The sequence below is a fragment of the Haliotis rubra genome, unplaced genomic scaffold, assembly GCF_003918875.1.
Source record: "Haliotis rubra isolate DU_JTF1 unplaced genomic scaffold, ASM391887v1 Scf177, whole genome shotgun sequence".
NCBI classification, from domain to species: Eukaryota; Metazoa; Mollusca; class Gastropoda; order Lepetellida; family Haliotidae; genus Haliotis; species Haliotis rubra.
In genome coordinates this window covers 732,345-758,469 of record NW_025765747.1, presented here as the reverse complement: position 1 = coordinate 758,469, position 26,125 = coordinate 732,345, and the positions used below count along the sequence as shown (strand labels likewise).

The 26,125-nt window shown below is 40.2% G+C and overlaps 3 protein-coding genes and 1 long non-coding RNA gene across 4 annotated transcripts; 1 reads left to right on the top strand and 3 right to left on the bottom strand.

Annotated features, from left to right (window-relative positions):
• Positions 1 to 801: 801 nt before the first annotated feature.
• LOC124273143 lies at positions 802 to 7,101 on the bottom strand. Its single transcript, XM_046708360.1, has 5 exons — positions 6,947 to 7,101; positions 6,259 to 6,315; positions 2,789 to 2,867; positions 2,025 to 2,277; positions 802 to 1,077 (listed from the first exon to the last, which is right to left on the bottom strand). The coding sequence occupies exons 1-4, from the start codon at positions 7,010 to 7,012 to the stop codon at positions 2,075 to 2,077; spliced, it is 405 nt and encodes a 134-aa protein (XP_046564316.1). The 5' UTR covers positions 7,013 to 7,101; the 3' UTR covers positions 802 to 1,077; positions 2,025 to 2,074.
• Positions 1,847 to 18,116, bottom strand: LOC124273144. The gene is made up of 3 exons (XR_006897560.1): positions 18,029 to 18,116; positions 8,629 to 8,634; positions 1,847 to 1,861 (listed from the first exon to the last, which is right to left on the bottom strand). It is a non-coding gene; the product is annotated as an uncharacterized LOC124273144 (long non-coding RNA).
• LOC124273140 lies at positions 8,176 to 15,541 on the top strand. Its single transcript, XM_046708357.1, has 6 exons — positions 8,176 to 8,340; positions 10,441 to 11,123; positions 13,008 to 13,093; positions 13,597 to 13,765; positions 14,677 to 15,067; positions 15,487 to 15,541. The coding sequence occupies exons 2-5, from the start codon at positions 10,442 to 10,444 to the stop codon at positions 15,060 to 15,062; spliced, it is 1,323 nt and encodes a 440-aa protein (XP_046564313.1). The 5' UTR covers positions 8,176 to 8,340; position 10,441; the 3' UTR covers positions 15,063 to 15,067; positions 15,487 to 15,541.
• A 2,516-nt stretch (positions 18,117 to 20,632) lies between the features above and the next one.
• Positions 20,633 to 22,114, bottom strand: LOC124273128 (homeobox protein Meis1-like). Its single transcript, XM_046708345.1, has one exon. It carries the CDS (start codon positions 22,112 to 22,114, stop codon positions 20,633 to 20,635), a length of 1,482 nt encoding a protein of 493 aa, XP_046564301.1.
• Positions 22,115 to 26,125: the final 4,011 nt, after the last annotated feature.

Sequence of the window (26,125 nt, the reverse complement as noted above, 5' to 3'; positions counted from 1 at the left end):
TCGAAAATCCGCACTGCCCACTGGCTTTTCTTTTCTGTATGTTTATTTTTGCAAGATTTTCCAAGTTTTGATATTCAGAAACAGAGGGGTTTGCCAAAACGTTTGGTAGCTGTTTGATCATTCTCTTTCTATCTGCTGAGAAGCAAGCATCAGTTCATCTGCTGAACTATTCATTTGGTCAAATTCCTGTTCTAGGTTTTGCGACTCACGCAGCAATTCCTCATCCCAACTGTATCTACATGATTTTTTGTCCCCTTGCAGAGTGATATCAAACCTGATACTCAAAATACTTCCCTTCAAAACTTCCTCAAAATCTGAATTAATGTCACTCACATTCAAAGTTGTAGCTTCGGAAAATGTATTTTGAGTGACAAAGACATCGCTTAAAAGGATCCCATTCGCCCGACATGGTTGAAAACATCTGGTAAAATAGATGCAGTAAAATATTTTCGTTTGTTTTGTACCCCTCCAATATGCTGTCTCGTGCCGATTGAGCGTGTTCATAACGTGTGTATCGTGCATACCGTGCTACCCAATATTAATATTGCTGTGTTCGGGTGCAAGAGTTACGAAACTAGGGCGCCAATATGTATGATTTTAGGTTTAAGCGCAATAAACTCCTCAGACTCGCCAATATTCGCGCGGCTGGTTGGGTCCTCGGCCTCAACCAGCTGCGCGAATATTGATGAGTCTGAGGAGTTTATTCCTTACATCGAAACATGCCTCCACAAGATGAGCAAGTTGTTAGAATGATGTTGGGAATTAAAATTAAATTATCAAACAGTTTAAACAAAACCTACGTCATTTTGCAAACCGAAATTTTATTATTACGCTGGTCAAAATATCCACACCCTTTACATTGAATTTGAGCATTTGAAAGGGTTACTTCAGAAAGGGATACTTCTTAAATGATCACAACTATGATCAAAACAACAATTGCCACAGAATCACAACAACCAACAAAAACCAAACACCAAACTCAATACTATCTGCTTGAGAAACAGCATCCTCCTGAATCTTCAAGTGGTTTCTTGTTTTGCGCTGCACTCGGAAAAAATCCAGCTAGAAGACGGCGGTCTGTAAATAACCAAGCATCGATCAGACAATCCAGTGACTGACATCGTGAACATCGATCTATGCAATCAGGATACGACGATCAACCAAGTTCGCGAGCCAGATCTCTTCAGTCGCCACTATGACAATGGTGGGTTACAGAAGAGGTCATGTTGATATTCCGGGAATGTACATGCATTTTTACCACTACATATCTGGCAACAGAAGCTAATGGTGTACACAACATCCATAAGCAGAAAAGCCGATATCTGTTCAACACGATCATGTCCGAAATTAAATTTCAGCTGACTGGTACGAAATGTTACGGTCACATTTAATGACCAATTCACATTCGTAACTACTCGCGTCATTCCGGCAAGGCAGATGGCGACTGGTACCCCCTTCGTGGCCATGTTCACGACTGGGCCTCGTCTAAGCGCAAATCGGCACGGAGATGAAAATAGCCTCGAACTTTTCCCAAGGAAGTTAACTGAATTTCAAAACATGGCCACTCCAAGAAAACGCCAATTTATAATACAACACGAAAGTCACTTTAAGTTTCAAATGTCGTTAACAAATATCAGTAACAAGATATTATAATCACGCAAATAATTAAAATCGATAATCGCTGAGAAACTATTTGACCTCATTTCACGACGCGCGATTTGATTGTTTGCCACGATTCTTGACAATGGCGTACAATACAGGTACGAGTCGTCTTTCAGGTCACGGAAAGAGGCGAGTAGTTACGAATGACCAACTCCATGTCACGTGGCATAGGGGAAATAACTGACAAAACTGAAAAATGCTTATTTCAAAGGGACAGCACGGGTTTCAGCGTCCCCATACCAGACAAAACTGAATACAGCTCAACAATCAAGTTTATTGCGAAAAACGATTGTAAAAAACATGTATATATAAGAACAATGCAAGACAAATATAACATTTGAAAAGGCAACATGTCAAATTACCCCCATCGCACGCTGGTTTGTGTCAAATGTTGTATACAGCTGTTACGTCACTAGACGAGGTACAATGACGTCTCGTACTGCCCTCGTATTGTATTCGCCATCTTTGTCAGGCTCTGTAGCATGCTGGCCATCGACTTCAGCTGTTGCCCTAGCAACGAGTCGCCGGCAGACGACTTCCCGGCGACGTCACACCCTGACAGGAGTTCGCTTCTCGTATTCAGCAACAGCATGTACACCGCGAAGAGATCCATGGCTGGAATAGAATCGTGTACCTTTAACAATATACCGGTTACGTCACATCCGGTGACTGATATTGACCAATTGTGTGGTGTGGTTTGTTTACTGCCGCACTCAGCAATATTCCAGCTATAAGACGGCGGCTTGTGAATAATCCTTTCTGGATTAGGGGTTGATTACACGCTTCAACTTAATCCTCACGGACCACCTGATCAGTCGCCTCTTTCGACAAGCATGAAAGAAAGTTTGCTCATGAGTTCGACCCCCGACCTAACCTTGACTTGACAGACAATCTTAATTACTCCACGTAGTGTATCCATGTACAATCATTAGTAACAAATTGTGTAAAACTGGGTGGACTTCTGAATGTGGTCTTGTCTTAAGCTGGACGAGTGAATGACATTCCGCCATTAAATTGTTCAGTACAATCATCAAAATAGCGGACTCGAGGTCAACAATGTACTGAGCATTGTAAGGTGCGAAATGTATTCATTTCGTGTTTTAGAACAACTTCCTGAAGTACCGACCTTCTTTGTCGTCATCTGTGGTCTGTTTAATGAGTTGCAGCAGTTGGTCATCGCTGGTCAGCTGAGACTGGTCCAGATCCTGTCAACATGCAGGGGACATCAGGGTCCCGATCCACAAAGCGTTCGTAACGTTACGACCTGTCGTAATGCTTTAGTTAATCATAGCCTTACGAATGTCGTAGCGCTACGAACGTGGATTGGTACCCATGAACAGGGAACAATACATGCTGCACTCAATACCTAATTACTCAGATTATGATCACATAACTATTTGTATAGCAACCTACATGCATGCACTTGTACTGCGGACTATAGTCTCAAGTGCACGCTCGCAGGGACACCATGCCAGTTAAAGGTGGATAGCAACACAACAGACACATCCTGGTTTCAAACTGACAAGACCCGTTTTGTACCCGGAATGTTCAACTTCAGAAATGGCAGTAACAAGCGCGAATTATTTCGACGTCTTCAGGAACGTAAGGCTGGGGCTCAAACCATTGGCCTTCCGCTCTTTGCAGAGGTGAGTGAGTTTAGTTTCATGCCGTACTCAGCAATATTCCAACTATATGGCGGCGGTCTGTAAATAATCGAGTCTGGAGCAGACAATCCAGTGATCAACAGCACGAGCATCGATCTGCGCAATTTGGAACCGATGACATGTGTCCACCAAGTCAGCGAGCCTGACCACCTGATCCCGTTAGTCGCCTTTTACGACACGCATTGGTTGCCGAAGATCAATTCTAACCCGGATCCTTCATGGATCGCTCTTTGCAGAGGACCAGTTTATTTGTGGACGCCCAAACATTCAGGATATGGAACTGTACTATTCGTGAGGTATTGAAATTACCTCTGATATAGACAACCTAGACAAAGATATATCACTCGAAGAGATACTTAATGCTATCTCAGATATGCAATGCGGGAAAGCCCCTGGTTTCAATGGGGTACCAGTAGAGTTCTGCAAATATGCACCTAGACAACGTATTTAGTACCCGAGATTTTTGTTTAATGCCACTTTGTCTACAGGTGTTTACCCAGAGGCGTGGACTGTAGGCGTCATTCCCTTGCACAAGGAAGGTGATAGAAACTCCCCTTCCAACTATAGACCCATTACCTTGTTGGATACAGCTGGTAAAATATTCTCTAAAGTTATTTGTAACAGACTATCAGCGTGGGCTGAAGACAGGAAAGGTGAAATTTGAGAATATTTCTCTCGTGACTACGTGCATGCGTGTGTATGCCCAGACTGAAGAGTGAAGCTGGTTTTATAGTGCTAACCCACTGAGATACCATGCCGCATTAAAGCATGAATATCCCACTCGACTCCAAGCCGACCAGTCCTTGTTGTACCCATTAATGCCGAGCGCCAGGCACGGACCAACAAGTACCATATTTTAACGTCTTTTGGTATGACGCGGCCGGGGATCGAACCCGCGACCTTCCGCTCTCCGGGCGGACGCTCTAACCACTACACCACGGAGGCGGTGGGCTGAAGAGAACACTTGTTCCAGAGCAGGCTGGGTTTCGGAAAGGTTTCAAAACATGCGACAACATGTATTGGATACAATCGTAGACAAATATTTATCTCTATAGAAAGGGCGGGTGTATTGCGCTTTCATTGACCTAAAGGCAACGTTGGACTGTCTAGAGGTGTGGACGTTGTATAAGCTGTGGACCAGTAACGTCAAGGGTAGGACATTTAGGTTGATACAGAACATGTACAGCACTGTTAGGTCTTGTGTCTTTGAACGATGGACTCACCGATTTCTTTGATTGTCTCTTTGGTGTTAAGCAAGGGTGTCAGATGTCACCATTATAATTTTCATTCTATGTAAATGACCTTGATTTCCTCGGAAATGCTAGCAATAGATCTATTGAAAGGTATTTTGCAGATATTCATATTATTTGCAGACGACATGGTGATAACGGAAATCTGTTAATGGGCTATAGAGGTTAGATAAACTAGGTGAATATTTTAATAATGGCAATTGAAAGTTAATGTCGACAAGACTAAAATCATGGTTTTCAGGAAAGCCAGAAGGTTGAGAAAGTATGAGAAGTTTTATGTTAACGGCTCCAAGTTGGAGATTGTCTCCACCTATAAGTATCTCGGTGTTCATTTCTCTAGCACAGGCTCCTGGTCGGTCCCTCAGCAGACACTGTCAGCAAGCCCTTAAATCCCTTCATATCGTCAGGTCTAGTGTTCATCATAACTTTGCTAATCTGCTATACAATGTTCTTTCACATTTTTCATGTTAAGATATTGCCAATCCTATTGTACGGTGCGGAGATCTGGGGATTTCATCCATCACCATGCATATCACGTGTTCATGAAAATGTTTGTAAAGAAGTCTTACATCTTGGAAGATCCACTCCGAATCTTGTCGCAAGAGGTGAGCTAGGTCGTCACTCATTACAAGTTAACCAGTTTAAGATTATAAAGTTTTGGGTTCGTGCTTTGAACCAGGTGGATAATGTAGTGCTAGAGAAAGCGTATGACTCAGTATTCACTTGCTGAAAAGGGACGTAACTGTCGGGCACTCCAAGTTAGAGACTTTTATTCAGTTATGGTTTTGGTTACGTGTGGATTAATCAGAATGTTACATGCAGCCAGGAATTTATATCTTTGTTCAAAGAAAGATGCATAGCCATTGATCGCCAAACATGGATGGAACAGGTTGGACTGTATCCTAAATTTGAATTATATTCCAGCATCAAATTAGGTTTTAAATTTGAAGATTACTTGTCCGTTATTAAGGTGCCCGCAGATCGTATAGCACTATGTAGATTTCGCTGTTCTAACCAGTTTACTACTTGAAGGACGAAAGTTTAACTCGTCACGAACGATTATGTCCATGATGTATCATTCCTTATGTAGAATCCGAATACCACTTTTGTATGGTTTGTCCATTTTATGATATTCTGAGAAACTCCATTTTACCAGTATATTACACTACCTATCCAACATTTGAGAAGTTTATTCACTTATTATCCTCTACAAACGTCGATGCCATTGACAGTCTTGCACGATTTGTATTTCTTGGTATGAAAAAGCGTGTTCGATTTAACAACCTTGGCGCTCCACGTCAGTATAACAAGTCTGTATGTACTTGTATAATGGGCCGGTGGCCCCCTTACAGCTATAAACATCTCTCATTCGTGAGGTATTGGGTATATTTCCGCTATGTTCTACGTCTAAATAGAAAGGCTGGCTGAAGATCAATTCTAACCCGGATCTTTAGGGGTCCCGCCAATGTATGGCGAAAGGTTACACGTTATTTAACTTCTAGTCTGCCGTGACGTCACAACCTCGTGAGCCAAGAAGTTTGACTTCCTCCATCACTGGAGATTCAATGTGAGTTTTCTTGTGATTATGCTCTGTCAGTATAGTAATATGGTCTGCATATATATGTATTCATACGAATATCTGAAATATTTCTGAGACGTTAAACAAACGTGAAACTACGTACCTGTAATCTGACGGGAAACAGCACAGTTTGGTTCAGGCGGTCCACACTCGCCAAGAACTAGAACAGATATGGCAAGGTCGAATCATCTCAGGATAACATTAAACATTAATCAACTTGTCTACTGACGTTTCATGTCGAAATTGTGTTATAACGACGAACAGATGAAATGAAATATTTATACCAGCTGGTAATGTATAGGAAATAGGTATATTGACTGTCGAAGCAAACAGATCTTTAACATGGCAACAGTCCCACCACTTGCAGCTGGTGTTGGGCGTCGAACTGGTGGTAATAACCAAATACAAATTGCGGTGCCGAATTTTCTAACATGAGCTGGAAACGTTTGACAAAAAGCCATATGTGTTGCACTATTTCCACGTGGCCTTGTCGCCCCCTAACACGGACCTATCACAGGACACTTGGATCCATGGCCCATGTAAATGATTGAAATATTTTTGAGACCTCAGATGTTTTGTCTACAAGAGGTCACACTTAAATGAGAAATATAGTCTCTGGGATTTCAAAGGTAATAAGCCGATATTCAGTGGTCTCCCAAACTAAATGCTCAATTCAAACCATGCACCGATTGGGTTTTTACCTATTCACATTCCTCGCCAATATTCCACAAGTTAATCGCACTTACCAGTTTGTCCCTGGTTTCGCCAATATAAATGTTTTAAATGCTCACCTCTCGCATCACTGCAAGAAGTCCACTGGTCGAGTTGAAAACGCGTGGAATGTGCTTTGAAGTCATTGTAAGGACGTTGCTTGTCTTGCTTCGCTGTCAGTGAATAGGGACAGAGTGCACGAGCGTTGAGAGACCTGGCAGTTTTGTAGCCAAACACGCATGAAATGCACGCTTACCAGACGAGTCTATTATCGGCAGAAGGGATTGATTAAACGCGCTCACATACGTTTTCGTGATTTATTATGATCTCTCAATATGATATCTAAAATGTGTTATATTTATGTGTGGTAGTTATTTATTTATTCAGATGTGAGTTGTAGACAACAGGTAACTAGGCTGGTAACCAGTGGCAAACAAAAGACCCGTACATATTGGGCTCGCCTATGGACGATGTGGCGGGGCATGGCTTGTTTTAAAGTATAAAACAGGGAGTACGGATGATCTCTCTTTTCGAAAGACTGCGTGATGTATCGGACAGCCATAAGGAGTATATTTTCACCCGGCCCTAACAATGTATACTCTGTTACAAACATATCAGTCTTTTAATATAGGACCAGAGCTCATGATCTTCTGTAACCCATGCTTGTCGTTAGAGGCGACTAATGGGATCGGGTGGTCAGGCTCGCTGACTTGGTTCACACGTGTCATCGTATCCCAGTTGCGTAGGTTAGTGCTCATGCTGTTGATCACTGGATTATTTGGTCCAGACTCGATTACTGACAGACCGCCGCCATATAGCAGGAATATTGATGGGTGCAGCGTTAAACAACATACAAAACTAAAACTTGTTTTAAACCAAAACTATCTGAAGGAATATAAAAGTGAACATTGACTGTCCAAGTTATACAAAATGAATAAACCTTTCACACACTCTGTTTTCGTATGTTATACTGATAAAATTTAGGAAAACGCTTCCTTTACCCAGAAGTAGCCACAGTAAAACTATCACCGTATCTGTAAAGTTTGGATAAAAGGTTACTTGGCACAATTATGCCTTTTGAGATTTATTGTTTTTAAGTAAACATGACTGAAAACAAGCAATTACATTATTATATTACAATTTATCACATGTAACACGCGAAACGTGTCTGTACATGCGGAGCAGGTAGCTGTATGACCGGGTTAGCAACAAGCCGTCGTGTATGTATTCTGATCGTAATCACACAACCATCCTTCTCTACGTCAGGTGACATGCTTTGTTCACCTAATACCTGCCAGGTCATTCTACTACCTTCAATGTTTTACACACTTGTTATCGACAACATTTGTCTTTCTAGTTTCGCTTTCGATTCCAACGCATCCACTTTCGTTTTAGATTGCAACATACCAAGGTTCGTTTTGAGCAAACCACCGGAGTACGACGTGCTGAACACAGTGGCTCACTGAATACTGAGGTAAAAGTGTGATACATTCTTCGTATAGCTATTTGACTGATTATATAAGCCAGCGCACCTGTCAGTTGGGACGATTCCTTGTTTGTGCGCAGTGGTGCCATGGCCACCTTGTGTGTAGCCTACTGTCTGCCGGATGCCTTCATGGTCGTGATTCACAGACACAGGGTTGTGTCGCATGTCGCTGACAGAAGAGCTCCCTGTATATTTACTTGCACATGTGTATCATAACAGTAGATATATGTTATCACCCGTCTATATCGACTTCATAAACAACACTTATAGGATGACTGATTTCTTTGACATGAAATCGTAGTCTCGACGTCAAATAATGGAACAGGTTTCGAAGCTAACATTTGAATCTATAAATGTGAATGATGTCATTTGTGAAGAATGACAATGGCCGTCTTGTACTGTAACATACCCGCTTGTGTATATGTAGGCCACGATCGTTCGGGCAGTTGTCTCCAGTGAATCAATCAGTATGTACTGGTGTAAGACCAGCCGTGAGTCCGGGCAGTACTAGAATGCAGTAAAGCGTGACAGAGAGTTGCTGTGTCACTATTTTACGTCACACAGTCATCAATGGATCAGCTTTATCGGGGCTGCCTGTCCATGGTCGAACCTGGATCGACGCATGGCGGGGCTTCAGTTTCTGTCCAGGCCACTCCCGTTGCCGAAATACCTTAGTTGTGTGTGCGACGCTAAATAAAGCAAATAACTAACTACTAACCTTGATATATCAACATGGCAGGGTTACGCAAAGTTGAAAATATCATATTGCAGAGAGGCACTAAACAAATACTTAATACATGTTGTATTATGCAGTAATGTAAATGAAATGCATCTACAAATTCCTTTAAATGACACCAAGACCATTGCCCGAGTCACACACTCATATTGAGTGAATTGTCAACATAAATTTTTAGGGGTATAGTCTGGGCTGGAGGGGTATACTTTGGCCTGGTCCAGAATATACCCCCGGGGAATAAACTGGGCTACCCTATAGTTTACCCCGGGGTATAATCTGGTGGGGGGTTATTCTGGGCTGCTACACCGGGTGTTCACCATTCACAGCACAGGCGAATCTATTTGGTCAAAACGCTGTACCCGCCCCCGACACCGTTATGGTTGCCGCCACAACCATGGTCGTTATTTGTTGTGGTGAGACAAAATGTATTACACAGCACAAATAGTAATTGTTTGATGTGTCTTCGTGTGTATTAAGGGGCGGTGGGGTAGCCTAGTGGTTAAAGCTTTGGCTCGTCACCCCGAAGACCCGGGTTCGATTCCTTACATGGGTACAATGTGTGAAGCCCATTTTGGGTGTTCCTCGCCCTGATATTGCTAGAATATTGCTAAAAGCGGTGTAAAACCATACTCACTCACTCGCTCGTATGTATTAATTCCGTACCCGAGTTTTCATAGGTTTGACGTACGTGCGTTAGCCTTCATGTTTGACGTCCGCACCTGTGTTTTATATGTTTGAGGCCTGTACCTGAGGTTTTATATGTTTGACGTCTGTACCTGAGTTTTTATATGTTTGACGTCTGTACCTGAGTTTTTATATGTTTGACGTCTGTACCTGAGTTTTTATATGTTTGACGTCTGTACCTGACTTTTATATGTTTGAGGTCTGTACCTGAGTTTTTATATGTTTGACGTCTGTACCTGAGTTTTTATATGTTTGACGTCTGTACCTGAGTTTTTATATGTTTGACGTCAGTACCTGAGTTTTTATATGTTTGACGTCTGTACCTGAGTTTTGATACGTTTAAGGTCCGTACCTGAGTTTTTATATGTTTGACGTCTGTACCTGAGTTTTTGATACGTTTGACGTCTGTACCTAGTTTTTTATATGTTTCACGTCTGTACCTGAGTTTTTGATATGTTTAAGGTCTGTACCTGAGTTTTTATATGTTTGACGTCAGTACCTGAGTTTTTATATGTTTGACGTCTGTACCTGAGTTTTTATATGTTTGACGTCATTGCTGAGTTTTTATACGTTTGACGTCTGTACCTGAGGTTTTATATGTTTGACGTCAGTACCTGAGTTTTTATATGTTTGACGACAGTACCTGAGTTTTTACATTTATCTTACAGAATGACCACGTCACCGTCAGTTGTGTGGCGTCAGAGAGGCAATGAGGTCTATAAAACCGCCACTGAAGGCCTTAGCCCTGTGATACTGAAAGATCGCCTCAACAGTGCACTTAACTATTATCAGAGGGCACTGAATGCGGCAGCGACCCCCAACGAAAGATCATCGGCTTGCAAGAACTTAGCAAAAGCATGCTGGAAAATGGCCCCCGTCGTGAAGGCAAGGGAAGAGAAACCGGACATGATCCGGTTTTACTTCAAGGAGGCGCTGAAATATTTCCGTGATGCAAGATCTGCCGGGGAAGATCAGAGCTTGTCCTGGCTGGAAGATCTTCTGACGTCCGCCATTGTGTGCTGGACCGAGTTTCTGGAGTACATGGACTACGCCGACATAGAAACTCGGATCCGGGAGCTGCATGTTGCCGTGGAATACGTCATCGATGACGTCACACGAGCTGAGGCCTACCTTGAGATAGCAAATCATTATTTCCATGCTGGCATCTCGGCTCTTCAGACGCGCGAGTATAAGAAAAGTTTGAGCCTGCTGAAGGACTGCCATTTCCCCCTGTACGAGGCGAAGCGGCTGGGCACAAGTTCCTCTGGTGTATTGGAGGAGGTTGAACTCCTTGAGAAGGACATGTACGTGCAGATGTGCGTCACAGAGTCAATCAAAGCACGTGTTACAGGTAACGTGAAGTAGTGATGATGTCATGTCCTTTTTGTTTCTCAAGCATTATACATGTAAGTGTTGTAGTCAGTCATATCTGCCTAAATATATTACTGTGATCTTTCTGTGGCTAATAAGGGACCGTTCATAATTTATGGATAGGGGGTTGGGGTTGATGATTTTAAGGGGGATCACCCATTTTGTTATGGGGAGGTAGGGGGTCATCAATTTTGTGCACATGCGGGGGGTGGTCATAAATTTTGTACATGATGATATTAAAAAATAATGTTTAAAAATTATGGGAAGGAGGGGATGTCATTGATTTACTACATGACATGCAGGGGGATCACTTACTTTCTACGTAAATTTTAGGGGAGGGGGGGGTCAATCACATTGTAATGCTTCTCCATAAAAATCATCATCACACCCCCTAGCCATAAATTATGAACGGTCCCTAAGATTCAAGAGTAAGACGTTATTGAATAGAAATAGAAATAGAAAAAGTCAAAACATTGATTACACAACAGTCTCGTTTCCTGTTGACTGGGTTCCTTCCTATTGCGCAACTTAGTACAATAGCCAGTCCAGAATTTTGAGACCAATTTTTACGACCTAATGAAACAGGGGCAGTCTGTGACGTCTTAGTTAAGGTCACGCTGCCTAAACCTCGCCATAAAATATAGAAATACGATTTTTTTTAAGTTTAAAAATAAAAATTCATTTGTAAATACCACTTTCTTATGAACTAGGGAAATGGAACTTCGTGTAACCATAGTTGTTTGTAGTGTCTCGGTTCAGGTGAAAATTAGTTCATTGACTGAATTGGTTAATAAGACTCATGTTTCGGTTTGTGTGTCTCCGCCGTTCTTGCCGAAAGACCGTGTTAAAACAATGTGGAAGACCTTTTTTGGAGATAGAATAATATGTCTTCTGCAGAAGGAAGAGAAACCAGTGTTTTTCCTGATTCCAAACAATTTGTTCAGATTTTTGTGAACATATAATATTTCGCCCCGCACGTAAGTTTCAACATGACTGTTATTTTCTTTAAATCACAAAATAATTCTTGCTTGAACTTTTACACACATACATTTCGCGAAGAAATCAAGACGTCGTCGACATTTACTAGCTTTGGCCCATCCCCTCCTGGGCCTAGATTTTCGAAGCTCTCTTAGCGCTAAGATAGTCGTAAGTGCCATACATTAACTTACGACTATCTTAGCGCTAAGAGAGCTTCGAAAATCTAGGAACTGGTCCTTTTCGTGGTTGGCATTGTGGAATAACATGAAGTAGTGATAAGAGTAAACCATCGTCCTTATTTAAATACTGATAAATAATTGTTATATTTCCAAATTGCTTAGGTGGACAACTATGTTGTTTTCTTAAAATCCGGGCAAGATGGCAAATGTGTGTGGAGCAACACACACATACTTCACGTGTAAAGTGGGAGGCTTGTATGTGCTGCAGGTTGGGCACGACCTGGTGACCCTGTGTGGCCAACATATGCCATGATTGATTTTCAGCATCCTCGATAATCTCCAGGGTATATGTTCCGATAAACATCTACTATACCCTGGATGCATCTACGGCTCGATAATTTTATTACCTCCCTTTGCTGGCTCCGCATTCTCACAGTAGCCAATCAGATAAGCCTTAGATGCATCCAGTATAGTGGAGATTTATCGGAACGTATACCCTGGATATTATCGAGGATGGTTTTTCAGAGGTTCGTTCATTTCATTTTCACCGCTAGTTTGGAATCTGTTTTGTCGGATGTTCTGTTGTTGATGATGCCATATGATACCAGCGTCTATATACAGCATTTCTCCTGTGCTACACTGAATATTAGTTTGGGGGGAAATTTAACAATATAAATAACACGTATTGTAAAAATACTTTGTGACAGGTGACGAACTCTTGTCACGTGTGATCCGTGACGAAGAGGTACTGAACATAGACATGGTGTGGGAGGTGACTGACTGGTACAGAACGGTGAGTAGCCATCACAGATCTCAAAGCCTTGTTGGCAGTAACTGGCTGGTAAAGCAAAGGACGATGACAGTTGGGGTGAATTCGTGACTTTTACGCCGTTTTTAACAATATTCCAGCATAATCACGGCGGGGGACACGAAAATAGGTTTGACATATTGTACCCATGTGGGGAATCGAACTCGGATCTTCGGCGTGACGAGCGAAAGTTATTGTAAAAATATCTTAAGAATACATTTTACCTTATAAAATCTTAAATTCGTTCACGGCATTTTGTCAAAAACTACGTCACTAGTAACATATTGTTCCAAGTATCCAGATATTTGACACCATAATTTGGTTAAGGCTTTGTGAAATTAATTAGGATGAGCTACAGAGACAAGCTGCTGCTCATTGTCACCAGAAAACACCAACGCCTGAACCTTCATAGTCTTAGCACCATGATGTCGCACTGAAAGCGAAACTATAAACGTACACAATTAAAGGTGGAGTTTTCTTCTTCTCAGGCGATTATGCTGACCCGAGAGAATGACTTCGAGATGGAGGCAATTGCCCATTCGCGCCTGGGGCAGGTCTACGACCAGGTTCTGATGATGAAAAACAAGGCGAAAGAAAACTTCAACAGATGTCTGCATCTCGCCAACCTGATGGTCCCCAGGACCTTCCATAGTGAAGGTTGGTCAACTGTCCACATTATCGCGTCATTGCTTCATTGAAGTTCGAATATGCAATGTTATCTCGATATAAAGCATATTTGGAGCCGTGTGTGTTTACGTTTCGATAATATCATAAACTAAAAAATAACATCATGCCAGTCTTTCGCAATGTTTAAGAATCAATTTCAATTTTTGAGGTAGCTCTGTATAAGAGTGGGTGAGTGAGTTTAGTTTAACGCCGCTTTTAGCAATGTTCCCGCAATATCACGGCGGAAAACTTTGTATAAGAAATCGCTTATAGATATATTATTTGAGTGAACCGCCCAGTTTATCATGTGCTGCAATGTTGCAATGTTACGGGGATATATTAGAAAACGGCTGTCTTAGCATACTGGTAGCGTTCGTCCATATTTTATTGAAACAATCAAACAATATTGTAATTTAAAAAGTCCGATCCCAGTCAAGGACCAGTATAAATGAGAGTGCCACTTTATCTGTGGGGTTAGTTTCCTTGCCGGCTGGTTACAGAATGGTTTGGTTGAATACTCCCGCTAACAGATCAGTTACTAACTATTTGCCATGCTCATTCATTAGTGAATGGGTACCCGTTAGGGTGGATTGGTAATCTGCATCACAGCAAAAATAACTTGGTTTCCGCAATGTATGTTACTATATATTGCGCTTCACAGGCAGCTTGTGAATTTGTTGCATAGTTGAGGATGGAAGTCCCGTGCACTGTGAGACATTGATAATGGTATTCATAATCAGCGTCCATAAAAGTACCGTTTTAACTGAAATAATACTAAAAGCACCGAGCCTATGCTTTTTAAGAAAAAACAACACTGAACCAAGTATTGAAAGAATCGAAAAACCTAAGCTTGTTATCCCTGAATGGCGCCCATTCAAAATGTCCTGTTCCTCTTGTCTCAGACTGGCACATCTACGCCACGACAGCCGTACAGCGCTACCAAGAACAAACTGTCAGGGACGAGGAGAAGGCCAAACAGGAGGAGAGGGACAAGGTGAAGGACGAAATTAAAGACGACCTGACTAAGGTCAACTCTGCCTTTGAGAAGTCGACCAAGATGGAGTTTTTGGAGTTCCTCTACAAGACCTACCCTCCCAAGAACCCCATCTATAAAAAGGAGGACCTGCCAGACAAACCTGACATGACCCAGTTGAAGAAGGTGTACTGCAAGGCCGTGACGCACTACCACCCCGATAAGGTGGATGTAGAGGAACACGGGCTAAAGTGGAAAGTGTTGAGCGAGGAGATCACCAAACTGCTCACTAACCACTATGAAGGCCTTAAGTAGACAGCCTTTATCATCAATCCTAGAACTGCAAGAAGCTCTGTTTCAGATTTGTACGTGTCGTCACATTTAATAAGAACAAAAGGCCTGTCAGTTTTTCTTACTTTGTCATATACCAAAAAAACCCGCACGTACGTCCTATGAAATGAAAGAACACGTTACTACGTAAGCTGGGTCAGGGCGGTGGGGTAGCACAGTGGTGTGCGTGGGCGTGTCTGATATGTGATATATAAGTCTTCGGCTTGTGTGCTTCTCATGCCGACAGGTTGCAAGTTGTTCACTATTGTCGATCTTGAAGCCTTTGTTCGGGGTGCACAGTTTACTTTCACCAGTTTTCATCAGAGTTTCAATGATCATTTAATAAACTTTCAGGGCAAAAGGGTGGGGGGTAGGCGTTGGTGGGTCCCCCCCCCCCCCCTTTCGGGATCCGCCTCCGCCTAGGCTATTATCTATCTACTTGTTTGTATCGGTGACATGTGTTTTTTTTTTTTTTTTTTTTTTTTTTTTTTTTTTTTTATTCATTCAAAATCAGTAGATACATGTATACAAAGCACATGATGCAACAACACTTGTACACCGTAGGAGAGAAATTCATATGGGTTGGCATTACACATATTGGGATCTTCATTAGGCTGGGAATGTGTGCAGTAGAGATGACCATTTTCTGTCAAATTGTAATATGTTTTGATTCTTACTGGCAATAAACTTTTCTGTCTTGAAGATATCACTCAATATTTTTACAAATGTATCCAGTGATAATTTATTTTTTTAATACTTGATATATGGATATATTTTTTTACTGGCAAGAAGTATGTGATTCATAAGGTCGTTATTATATCCGCCAATTAAGACTGTATATTTTGTAAGGGTAAAAGTTTCTGATGATTTATCTTCAATATATTCTTTCACTTTCAGCCAGAACGTTTTCACACATTCACATTCCCAATAAACATGTATCAAATTTTCTGACATTAAATTACAAAATGAGCAAAGTTCATCATCTACTAATTTCATTCTCAATAATTCTTTCTTTGTGTAGACAATATTGTGGATAAATTTAAACTGGAAGTCAATCAATTTGGTATCTTTTGTACATCTTCTATATTTTCTAAAAATATCTTGCCATGGAATTGCAATATCAAAGATATTTTGCCATTTTTCACATGTTGATGGTAGGTTTTCAGTAGTTATAAGTTTGTCATAGAAATATCTGGATCTCTTTGGTGCTGAAAGTAAATCTATCAGTGATGTGTTAAGATAATGATTATGAACAATCAATAAATTCTTTCTTATAGTTTCTTTCCATTTTTGGGTATATTTGAAAGAACCTGGTAATAGTCAAGAATTGTGCCTTTAATTTTGTAAGTTTTCTTAAGTTCACTAAATGGCAAAATACCTTGATCATTACACAAGTCTCTTATAGAGTGAATACCTTTGAGATGCCAATGTCTTATAATGAAATTACTATTTTGGAATTGGTGATTGAACCAAAGGGGTTGAGATAAGATTTGATCAATATCTGTAAAATCAGTTTGATGTGTTTTATAGAATATTCCCCATGCAGCCAATACATCTTTCCAATAGGGATTTATAATACTGACATAGTTTTCAATATTGGCTCCAAGCAGAAATATATCTTTAAATGGAAAGATACTAGGGATAGAATTGCTATTATTTTGAAGATATTTATGTAAAACTGACAGTTTTAAAGAGTTTATGAATACCTGTACATTAACCATTCTGAGTCCCCCCTCTTCATATTTTCTAATAAGTGTCGTTCGCTTTATCTTATCCCGCTTATCATTCCAGATGAATTTATAAAATATATTGTTTAATTTGTCAATGAATTCCTTTGGAGGATTTGGGAGTGAGGTGAATATATGCACCAATGATGAAAGTGCTAAAGTTTTAATAACAGTTATTTTCCCTATTAATGTCAACTTTCTTTTCCTCCAATTCCCTAGAGTTCTATTAATAATTTCTAGTCTTTTCTTGTATTAATTACCCAAAGGTTATTTAAATTAGGATTAAGTCTTATTCCTAGAATATCAAAGTCCTCATTATGCCAATCAAGCTTAAGGTCCTGGCATAAAATCATGCTACTACCTGACATTGAGCCTATCCACACTGCTTTCGTTTTATCTATATTTATTCTTAAACCAGACATTTTGTAGAAATTATTGAGAGTGTCAGTTGCTGCCCTTAAACTTTCTTCGCGCCCATCGAGAAATAATTCAGTATCATCTGCGTACTGTCCAATTTTATGTTCAGTGTTATTCAATGTAATTCCTTTTATTGCAGCGTTGTTACGGATCATTATTCCTAATATTTCAGCCACTAAGATGAATATATAGGGAGAGACTGGGTCCCCTTGTCTACAGCCACTTTCATTGTCAAAAATTGTGATAAATGACCATTCTGTATAACACATGATGTAGCATTATTGATTAATATTTTGATCCATTTTTCCATATTGGGTCCAAAGCCAAACTTTCCAATTGTTAAAATTATAAATTCTTTAGAGACAGTGTCAAAAGCTTTTCAAAGTCAATAAGCAACAAGAGTCCCTTTTATCTTGTACTTTTGCTTCAAACATAATGTCGTATAATAATCTAATGTTCTCGCTAATACACCTTCCAGGTATAAAACCTGTCTGAGTTTCATGAATAAGAGTATTCAATGTTGTTTTAATTCTATTGGCTATACATGTGCTGAGTATTTTATACAAAGAATTCAGTAGGAAATTGGGCGCCAGTTTTTAACAACTGTCTATTTTTGTTAGCTTTTGGGATACATGTGATGACGCCTCTGTTTATTGTTGGACTTAACATATTTTGCCTGAATGCTTCTGATATATATCTACAAACCCAAATATGAAGATCTTTCCAGAAAAATTTAAAAAATTCTATTGGGAAACCATCTACTCCTGGGCTTTTGTTATTTTTCATTGATTTAACGGCTCGTGTTACTTCATCTATAGTAATATCACCCTCAAGATTTTCAGCCTGTACAGTGTGCAGTTTGGGTGTAATAATATCATCAAATATATTAATATATTTATCTGTTATTTTACCACCTGATGAGTATAGATTTTCATAAAATTGCCTTTGTTCATTTAATATAGCCTTACCATCTGATATTACTTCCCTTTGTCATTGAGAACACTATTCATAAAGTTTACTGGTATAATTTCTATTTTCGAGATGACAGAAATAGTTGGTTGGTTTTCTCCTTCCTCATACCACTGAATTCTATTTCTTATCTGTATACCTCTTATTTCATCTTCTTTTAATTTTTTCAAACTCTAATTTACATTTGGATAGTTCAGAAAGTTTAGTTTCACATATGGTTTGGAAATTTTCTCTGATTTCTTCTTCCATTGCCAAAATTTTTTCCTTCTAAATTTTTGCTTTTTCAGTTTTGATTTTTTTTTTTAAGTAGGAAGAGAATGATATTGTTTTCCCCCTCACTTTCATTAAAAATGTTTCTAAGAACAAAGTGTCGCTTATATTAAGTTGTAGTTTAGAATCTTCAATATCACCTAGTTCATCCTCAGTGCAGTTACAGTATTCTAATTTTGTTTCAAAAAGCATATCCTTGACTATGTTTACATATTCTTGGTTATAAAGTAATGATGTGTTTAGTTTCCAGTATCCTCCACCTCGTTCCTTATTAAGTTGATTAGAAAAAGACATGGTAATTGCTGAATGATCAGATTTATATCCTGGAAGTATTGAACAGTCAGTTGTCATGTTTGCTAAAATCTTGAGAAACTAAAAGAAATCAAGTCTGGACTGTTGTTTAGGGTTTTTTTTCCACCATGTGTATTTCTTTACATCATAATTTCTCTCCCTCCAAATGTCTGTCAAATCATACTTTTCTATATTATCTAGCACTACTTTTCTTGCTTTTTTGGATTATTGATATTTTTATAATTTTCTAAGTCTATGGAAGGATTAAGAACTAAGTTCCAGTCTCCACATATTATGAGAGATTCATTTTCAAATTCATCAATTTTATGAAATAATGCATTATAAAAATCAGGTTGATCTTGATTAGGACCATATATATTAGTCAATGTGATTCTTATTCCTTCTATAGTTACATCTGCTATTATATAGTTTCCACTGTTGTCAGTCATGAATTTGTGGATACTTACTTCCAAATTATTGCTAAATAAAATAGCGACCCCTCTTGCATTTGATTTATATGGTGCTATAAAGCTTTGAAGACCCCATTCATTTCTCATAGTAGTTTCATCTTCCTTGGAAATATGAATATCTTGCAGGCATATAATTGAAAACTTTCTTTTTACGCCAAAGGTTCAATATTTCTTTACGTTTTCTCTTTTCTGCCAGACCTCTACAATTGGCTGAAGCTATTCTTATCTTATCACCCATATTGCTTCATAATGTGTGTACTGGTATTATAACTCAAATGCCTACTAATATCCAGACTTACCTGCTGCACTTGTTCACTGCTGTTCCGTGTTCGCCACCAACAATATCCGGCGTCTTTGTAGTAGATATCTATCTTGACTAGAGACGATGTGCTTTATGTGCTGGTAGTGGTCACAATGTATGTTTACTGGAATTTCCTTTTGAATGTATTTTTGGCCTACGGCCTTTTACTGGAAATAACCTCTGTCTGTCTGTATGTCTGTTTAATAAATATGGAAACAGCTTGTGTGGACACATGTTTTTGTAGAAGCAATGCGAAGTACTTTCTATTCTCAGCCCGACAATACCTGGAAGAACCCTGCCATGTTTCAGCCACTGCTGTCACCCTCTTAACAAGCCAGCACCGATATTACAAGATGGTGGCAATGTACTTGCAGGTATAAGAGAGAATATGTAACGTCCAACAGTAGTAACAGAATCATGCATCCTTGCGCCTCACCCGACATCATTGCGCATCTACAAACTTCCGTACATTTAAACTTCAGTTACTGACCAAGTCTTAATTTCTGTTAGGTCAATGTGTATGTTTCTTCAGACCTTTCGTCATTGCGTATATCTAAACCCCTGCCTTGGCCTACGTCTGAACGTGAGACACAGCGTACGTTCAACTTTACATTTTCGTCATACCTGCGTATGTGTGTGTGTGTGTGTGTGCGTGTGCGTGTGTGTATCAATGGTACAAGATGTGAATAGAATCAGTATCCACTCTACAGTGAGTTGTAGAGTGTAGCAAGCAAGGAAGAGAGGTTCTGTTGGCAATATCCATAGCTCTCGTCACATGGAACAGGACGATCACATAAAAATTATAAACTTTATTAACATTCCAACCAAACATTCTACATACTACATAAACTGACGACTCTAGAATGTGATCATTCACACTATGTATGGCAACGAAACAATATAACTGAATGTAATCAAACCAACAAATACTGTATCTACGGTAACGATTGTCAACCTAGACGCAACAGTTTTAATAAAAAACGACACATATATTATCTATCATTCTAAGACTAAGTTTAAAAATATATCATTTGGCAACTTGGTTTATAGGTTTTCCTTTATCAAAATGGAAGTTGAGGAAGACAGCAGTTGTCTCCTCTTGAGACTGGTCTATTCATTCCCTAGGTTGGGGTTGTGGCCATGCATCATGTTGTGCCCCTGTCCCGGGAACATAGACATCATAGGCTGTGGCTGTAGGCCCGTGGTGTACGGGGACAGCTGCTGGTAGGCACCTGGCATCTGGTACATATCTGCACGAGGCACGCCTTGCATCCCAAACATATCATACTGTTGTACACCGTGAGGCATATGAGAGTAACCTCCCTTCATCGGATCGTATACATCACTTCCGGTCATCCCTGGCATCCCTGGCAACCTTCCGATCTGCATGTGCTGGTTGTCAAGGTAACTGACTCCGGGGTCGGGAGTGTAGGGGGAGTATGTACTTGAAGGGGGTGTGTATGGCAGCGATTCTGTGGATTTGGGTCGTAATTCGTTCAACAGTTGCGGATTACCTCCCCTGCTGGACTGGTCAATCATAGGCTGCACGATCCTCCTTCTTGCGTTGATGAACCAGTTATTGACCTGGAGTATAGTCAGGCCCGTTTCCTGTGCCAGCTGTTTCTTCTGATCCTCCGTAGGGTAAGGGTGAGACAGGTGTTGGAACAGCCAGGCACGCATGATATTTGTAGCCCCTTTGGGGAATATCCCCCGTTTCTGCTGTCTCTTGGTCGAACGATTCTCAACTGTATTCTCCTCCTCGCCGTCTGTGCATTCTCCAGACCCAACGCTGTTGTCTAACGTCTCCCCAGCTTCGCTGTTACCGTCCTGACCATTAGAAACAGACGACAGGGGCGTGCTCCGTGACCTTGGTCTCGCGTCGTCTGCTTGACTGTAACCTGCGCTGCAGGAAGGCCCAGGGGTTGGATCACGGGAATTTGAATCTGTTTCAATTTTGATCGCTCTGGTTGAGTTAGAGCTCTTGGAGTCGTCATTTCCACCCTCGGTGTCTTCCATTCCCAGGTCAATGGGCATCTTCCCTTTCAAACAGCTGATGTAACGACTGCAGAAGTTGTCGCAAAGCTCCTGGACCTTCTCTAGTTCCAACAGGTGGAACCGCAGCACCTGGGTGGCTTGGATCATGATACTATCGAGCTCGTGGTTGTCGGTGAACAAGGACTTATCGGACTTGGAGAGAACCTGCTTGGCAAACACGTCGATGTCTTCAGTGAAAGAGTCCGAGGAACACACCCCTCCTCCTGCTACACGAGGGGAGCACGTAGCCAACTCGCACTTCTCAAACACCACGGACAGGAGAGGGAAGAGGCTGTGTGAATAGATAGCATCCTTGTCTTCTTTCAGGTCTTCGTCTATGAGAGGGAGTGTCATTGCCGCGGGGAAGGGGTTGCTGGGGGTGAAGGGAGGGTACTGGTGTATTGGCTGGGGGTGGTGCGGTAGGCCTGAGGTATTTGGCAAGCCCTGACCCGGAACAGGTGCGTGAGGGTCGGGATACAGAGATGCTACTTCAAGATTTGTGAACTGGAGAATATCAGGGTCACCTGGCTTTCCATGGGTCAGACTATCTATATCCATTGTTGCAGGAAGACGGGGATCACTGTTTCTTTGTGCTTGAAATTCAGTCTTTCAAAGATGCTTGTGTGATCACTGGACTCTCATTGGTATCTACAATAATAAAAGGAATTTAATTGTAAAATATATATTCAAATGCAGACGACCTGAACATCATCATCACATACGGTGGCAATGTTACCGAACACGTGTAAGTCATCCTTCTCAGTGTAACATGTAAGTTAGTAGATTTGCCATCTTCAATGTAAACATATTGATGAATGTAAACCCAAACTATATCATCACATGCAGTGTCTGTCACGGTGATGGGCTTTCGTGTATGTCAAGAAATAGATTTGGACAATATTTTCTCAACCTTTTCAATTTTGTTTAATTTTTTTCATTGGTTCACATGAAGCGTAAATATGTAAGAATACATATGAGGTATAAGTAGAATATAATGGAAAAATATAGCCTCCTCTAAATATGTACACTAAGTGATATTCGGAGAAAACATATATATATATAACTTTTATGACGTTTTGCGAATATGTTTTTTCATATAGGCAGGTAGTAACGTTTCCATATTCTGTTGTATGATAAGTTACTAACTTATGTTTTCTGTCTACAGGTTTAAGTTTCTCTAATGTTTTCGTTTTTCGAAAAAGAAATCATGAAAAAACCCAACACCTAGCCACGCTTGATATTTTGACTTTTTGAAGAAATCTACAAAAACAACAGAAATAGTCACTTACCTCAGTTTAAAATATACTCCAAATGTTCAGAGAAGTTGTTTTTGTTGGAAGATGATATTGCTAATGATCCTCTCGGCCGCGAACTTCAACTATATACGGGTAAATCCGACAATGACGGTCACGCGATGCCCGGCCCCGCCAGCTATGTTGTGAACGGTTCGATTATCGTGGTCATAAACTCATTACGAAGATGTCAGGAGCACAAAAGATTTGGGTAAGATTTAGGAAGTAGGATAATCACGATAAATAAACGATCAATTGTCTTTATCCAATTGGGATTGATTGAAAAGATTTGGCATTTGCGATTTGTGGCACGTTTACTGTTAGTGAATCAGTATGTGTTGACATTGGGGGCTTAGGCAGGGGCCGAATTTTGAGCTGACCCTTAATTTGTGTTACCGGGGACAATAAAAGTGCTACTGAAAATCTAATATTTTCCGTTGTTTTTTTCAAAAAGATAATTTTTTAATTCATTTCTTTCAAATTGCTAAATAATTATTACTGTTTTGTTTTTGTGGAACTGTAACTTAGTTCTATTATTACATGACGATGTAACTAATTATACCGAGATATATTGTATACGTTCTGGGATATCAATGTATTTTGGTCGGTACCAATTGTAAAAGGTTGGTTTGAAATATAGATATATGACATATTAGAAAAACATGCAATTAATACAGTAATTATCTTAGTATAAATATTCTGTTGTATAATAGGAAGTAATTCCATGCAAGAAATATATACATGTTAATGAATTTATACATTTCTAATCTTTGAAAATCTGTGTGGCAGTTAGTCTTGAGAAGCCCATTTTTGTCGGCGGAGTGCGACTTACGGGATCGGGTGATCAGATTCGCTGCATCTCATCATATCTTGATTACCCAGGACGATGTTCATGGTATCACTTTACAAGAATATTCTGGCGCAGACTCGTCCGTTATGAAGATGGAGTCTAGAGAGCGGCGTTAAACAACAAACAGAAATACCTACATGTACGTCAAACAAAGCAAAAACCCACATTTTTAAAATTAGAATGATAAAAAACAATTAATACATAAATGTCGGCAACAGTTACACGGTAGATGTTCGATTCTCATCCAGTCTGAATTCCTGGATAGTCACGAAAGACATCCATAAAATATTTCATCCTCAATCCCAGAACGCCATCCTTTTTGTTGTGAGTGAGTGAGTGAGCTGGTCCTAAGGTCACTTTTATAAGTATTCCATGTATATTACGACATGTCCGTATAATGTGGGAGGGAAGGCCGGAGTAATGCAGGTTTAAGACGAGTGCCAAATCCTAACAACGCATCAGATTCGATTCGGTTCGATCCCATTATCATACATTCCTGGTGTGCCCAAGAGACGCGACTCTCCCTCCTCTCTCTCTCTGTCTCGAGTCTTTTCGCATACTGCCGACCCCCATCAATACCACCGTCCCTTCTAGACTAACATCTAGTCTCTGAAATGAGCAAATGTTACAAAAATCATCTTTAATTTACATTCACAAGATAAAATTAAAAAGGAGTCCGGAGACTTTCTGTGGTAAGCTAGACTTGCCACACATTCCCGACGTCTAGACGTGCTGTACAGAGTATATTTGTTTTAAGTCTATATATGAAGTCAGGTATCTCCAGTATACTGGGACATATCACTGATACCTTATATGGCAGAATACATCCTTCCATGTGTTTTCTCTTAAATTATATTAAAACTTATTTCAAAACTAACTATTCTTGTGCTTACTTTTGAATACAGTGTTTGTGATATCAGTGTTAGGAGCTTGCAGACAGACTACCAGATGTATCAAGAGAATGGTTCTCTGTGTATGTCGCGCTGGGAACTAAGCTATAAAGACAGCGCCTACCACTATGCCGACCAGTGGTTATAAGCCTGTAATGTACAGTAGTAGGTAATGCTGAAATCATGGTACTGCTCACTCAAAGGCTTAACATACATGTGACAATCCTACCTTCACACATCCAGTCTGTATAAAATTCATATATCAAGTGTTCAGGTTGTACGTTTCCGCGGGTCGTCCTTTTTTGTGTGTTGAATACCCCCGAAAAAAACACAACAACAAACAAAACCCACAACAACAACAACACAAAACAAACAAAAAAACAAACCCCAAAACCCAAAAACAAAACCCCCAAAATAAAATAAAAATAAATAAAAATAAATAAACAACAAACAAAAGCAAAAAAAACACAAATAAACACACAACAAAATCCAAAACAAACAACGAATAGAAAACGCAAGGGATAATATACATAGAAGATACCCAATACCAATCAAATGAAAAAACACACCCAAAACAGTAAAAATGAAACAAAATACACCACATAGAAACAATTAGCATCACGTGTTTTTAATATTATTGCCGTAAAGATAATTTCTTTCCGTTTTTACTTGATAAAACTTGAGCAGAACGTGCATGAGTAGGTGTCCAATTCTCAAGTGCCACATTTTAATGTATATACATTATATCTTCATAACTAGCGGCTTAAAGCAATATTCATTCATAACTAGCGCTCCTCTATATCCATTATAAAGTGTAAAGTGCCAGAATAATTTATGAACTCTTCGGGCTTTTCGGCACCCAGATTATCTCTTATCTTAATGGGATTAAACTGATATCCATAACATTACGTGCTTAAACATGACAAGCGATTAGTACTTAATTGCTTCTTACAATTAAAGTGATGGGACCATAGGGTTTTAACATCCTCGACTGGGGCCATATAGTGTCCGACGGGCGTCCAGAATCAGTATAACGAAGCAGCGCGGCCTGACACGGCCCTGCCTGGGGCTCTCTTTGGTTAATGTACTACTTCGTGTTATAGATTCCTTCTCGGCTGTGATTTGAAATGATTTGGCGAGGGCGTGGTGTCATTTCATGCTTCGTGAATCATTTCACGCTGTGTTGTTTACTTTTGACTTAAGTCAGTGAACCTAAAACAATGCCTACAACTGAATACATGGCACGTTGTAAGGATAACAACATATACATTCTTAATACAACGTTTCAGAGCTAATTCACTTCACCTGATGAAACGTCGTATAAGGAAGGGGCGGTGGGGTAGCCTAGTGGTTAAAGCGTCCGCTCGACATGCTGAAGACCCGGGTTCGATTCCCCACATGGGTGCAATGTGTGAAGCCCAATTCTGGTGACCCCCGCCGTGATATTGCTGGAATATTGGTAAAAGCGGCGTAAAACCATACTCACTCACTCACTCACTCGTATAAGGAATAAAGAGAAGTTGTTAACCATAAACGT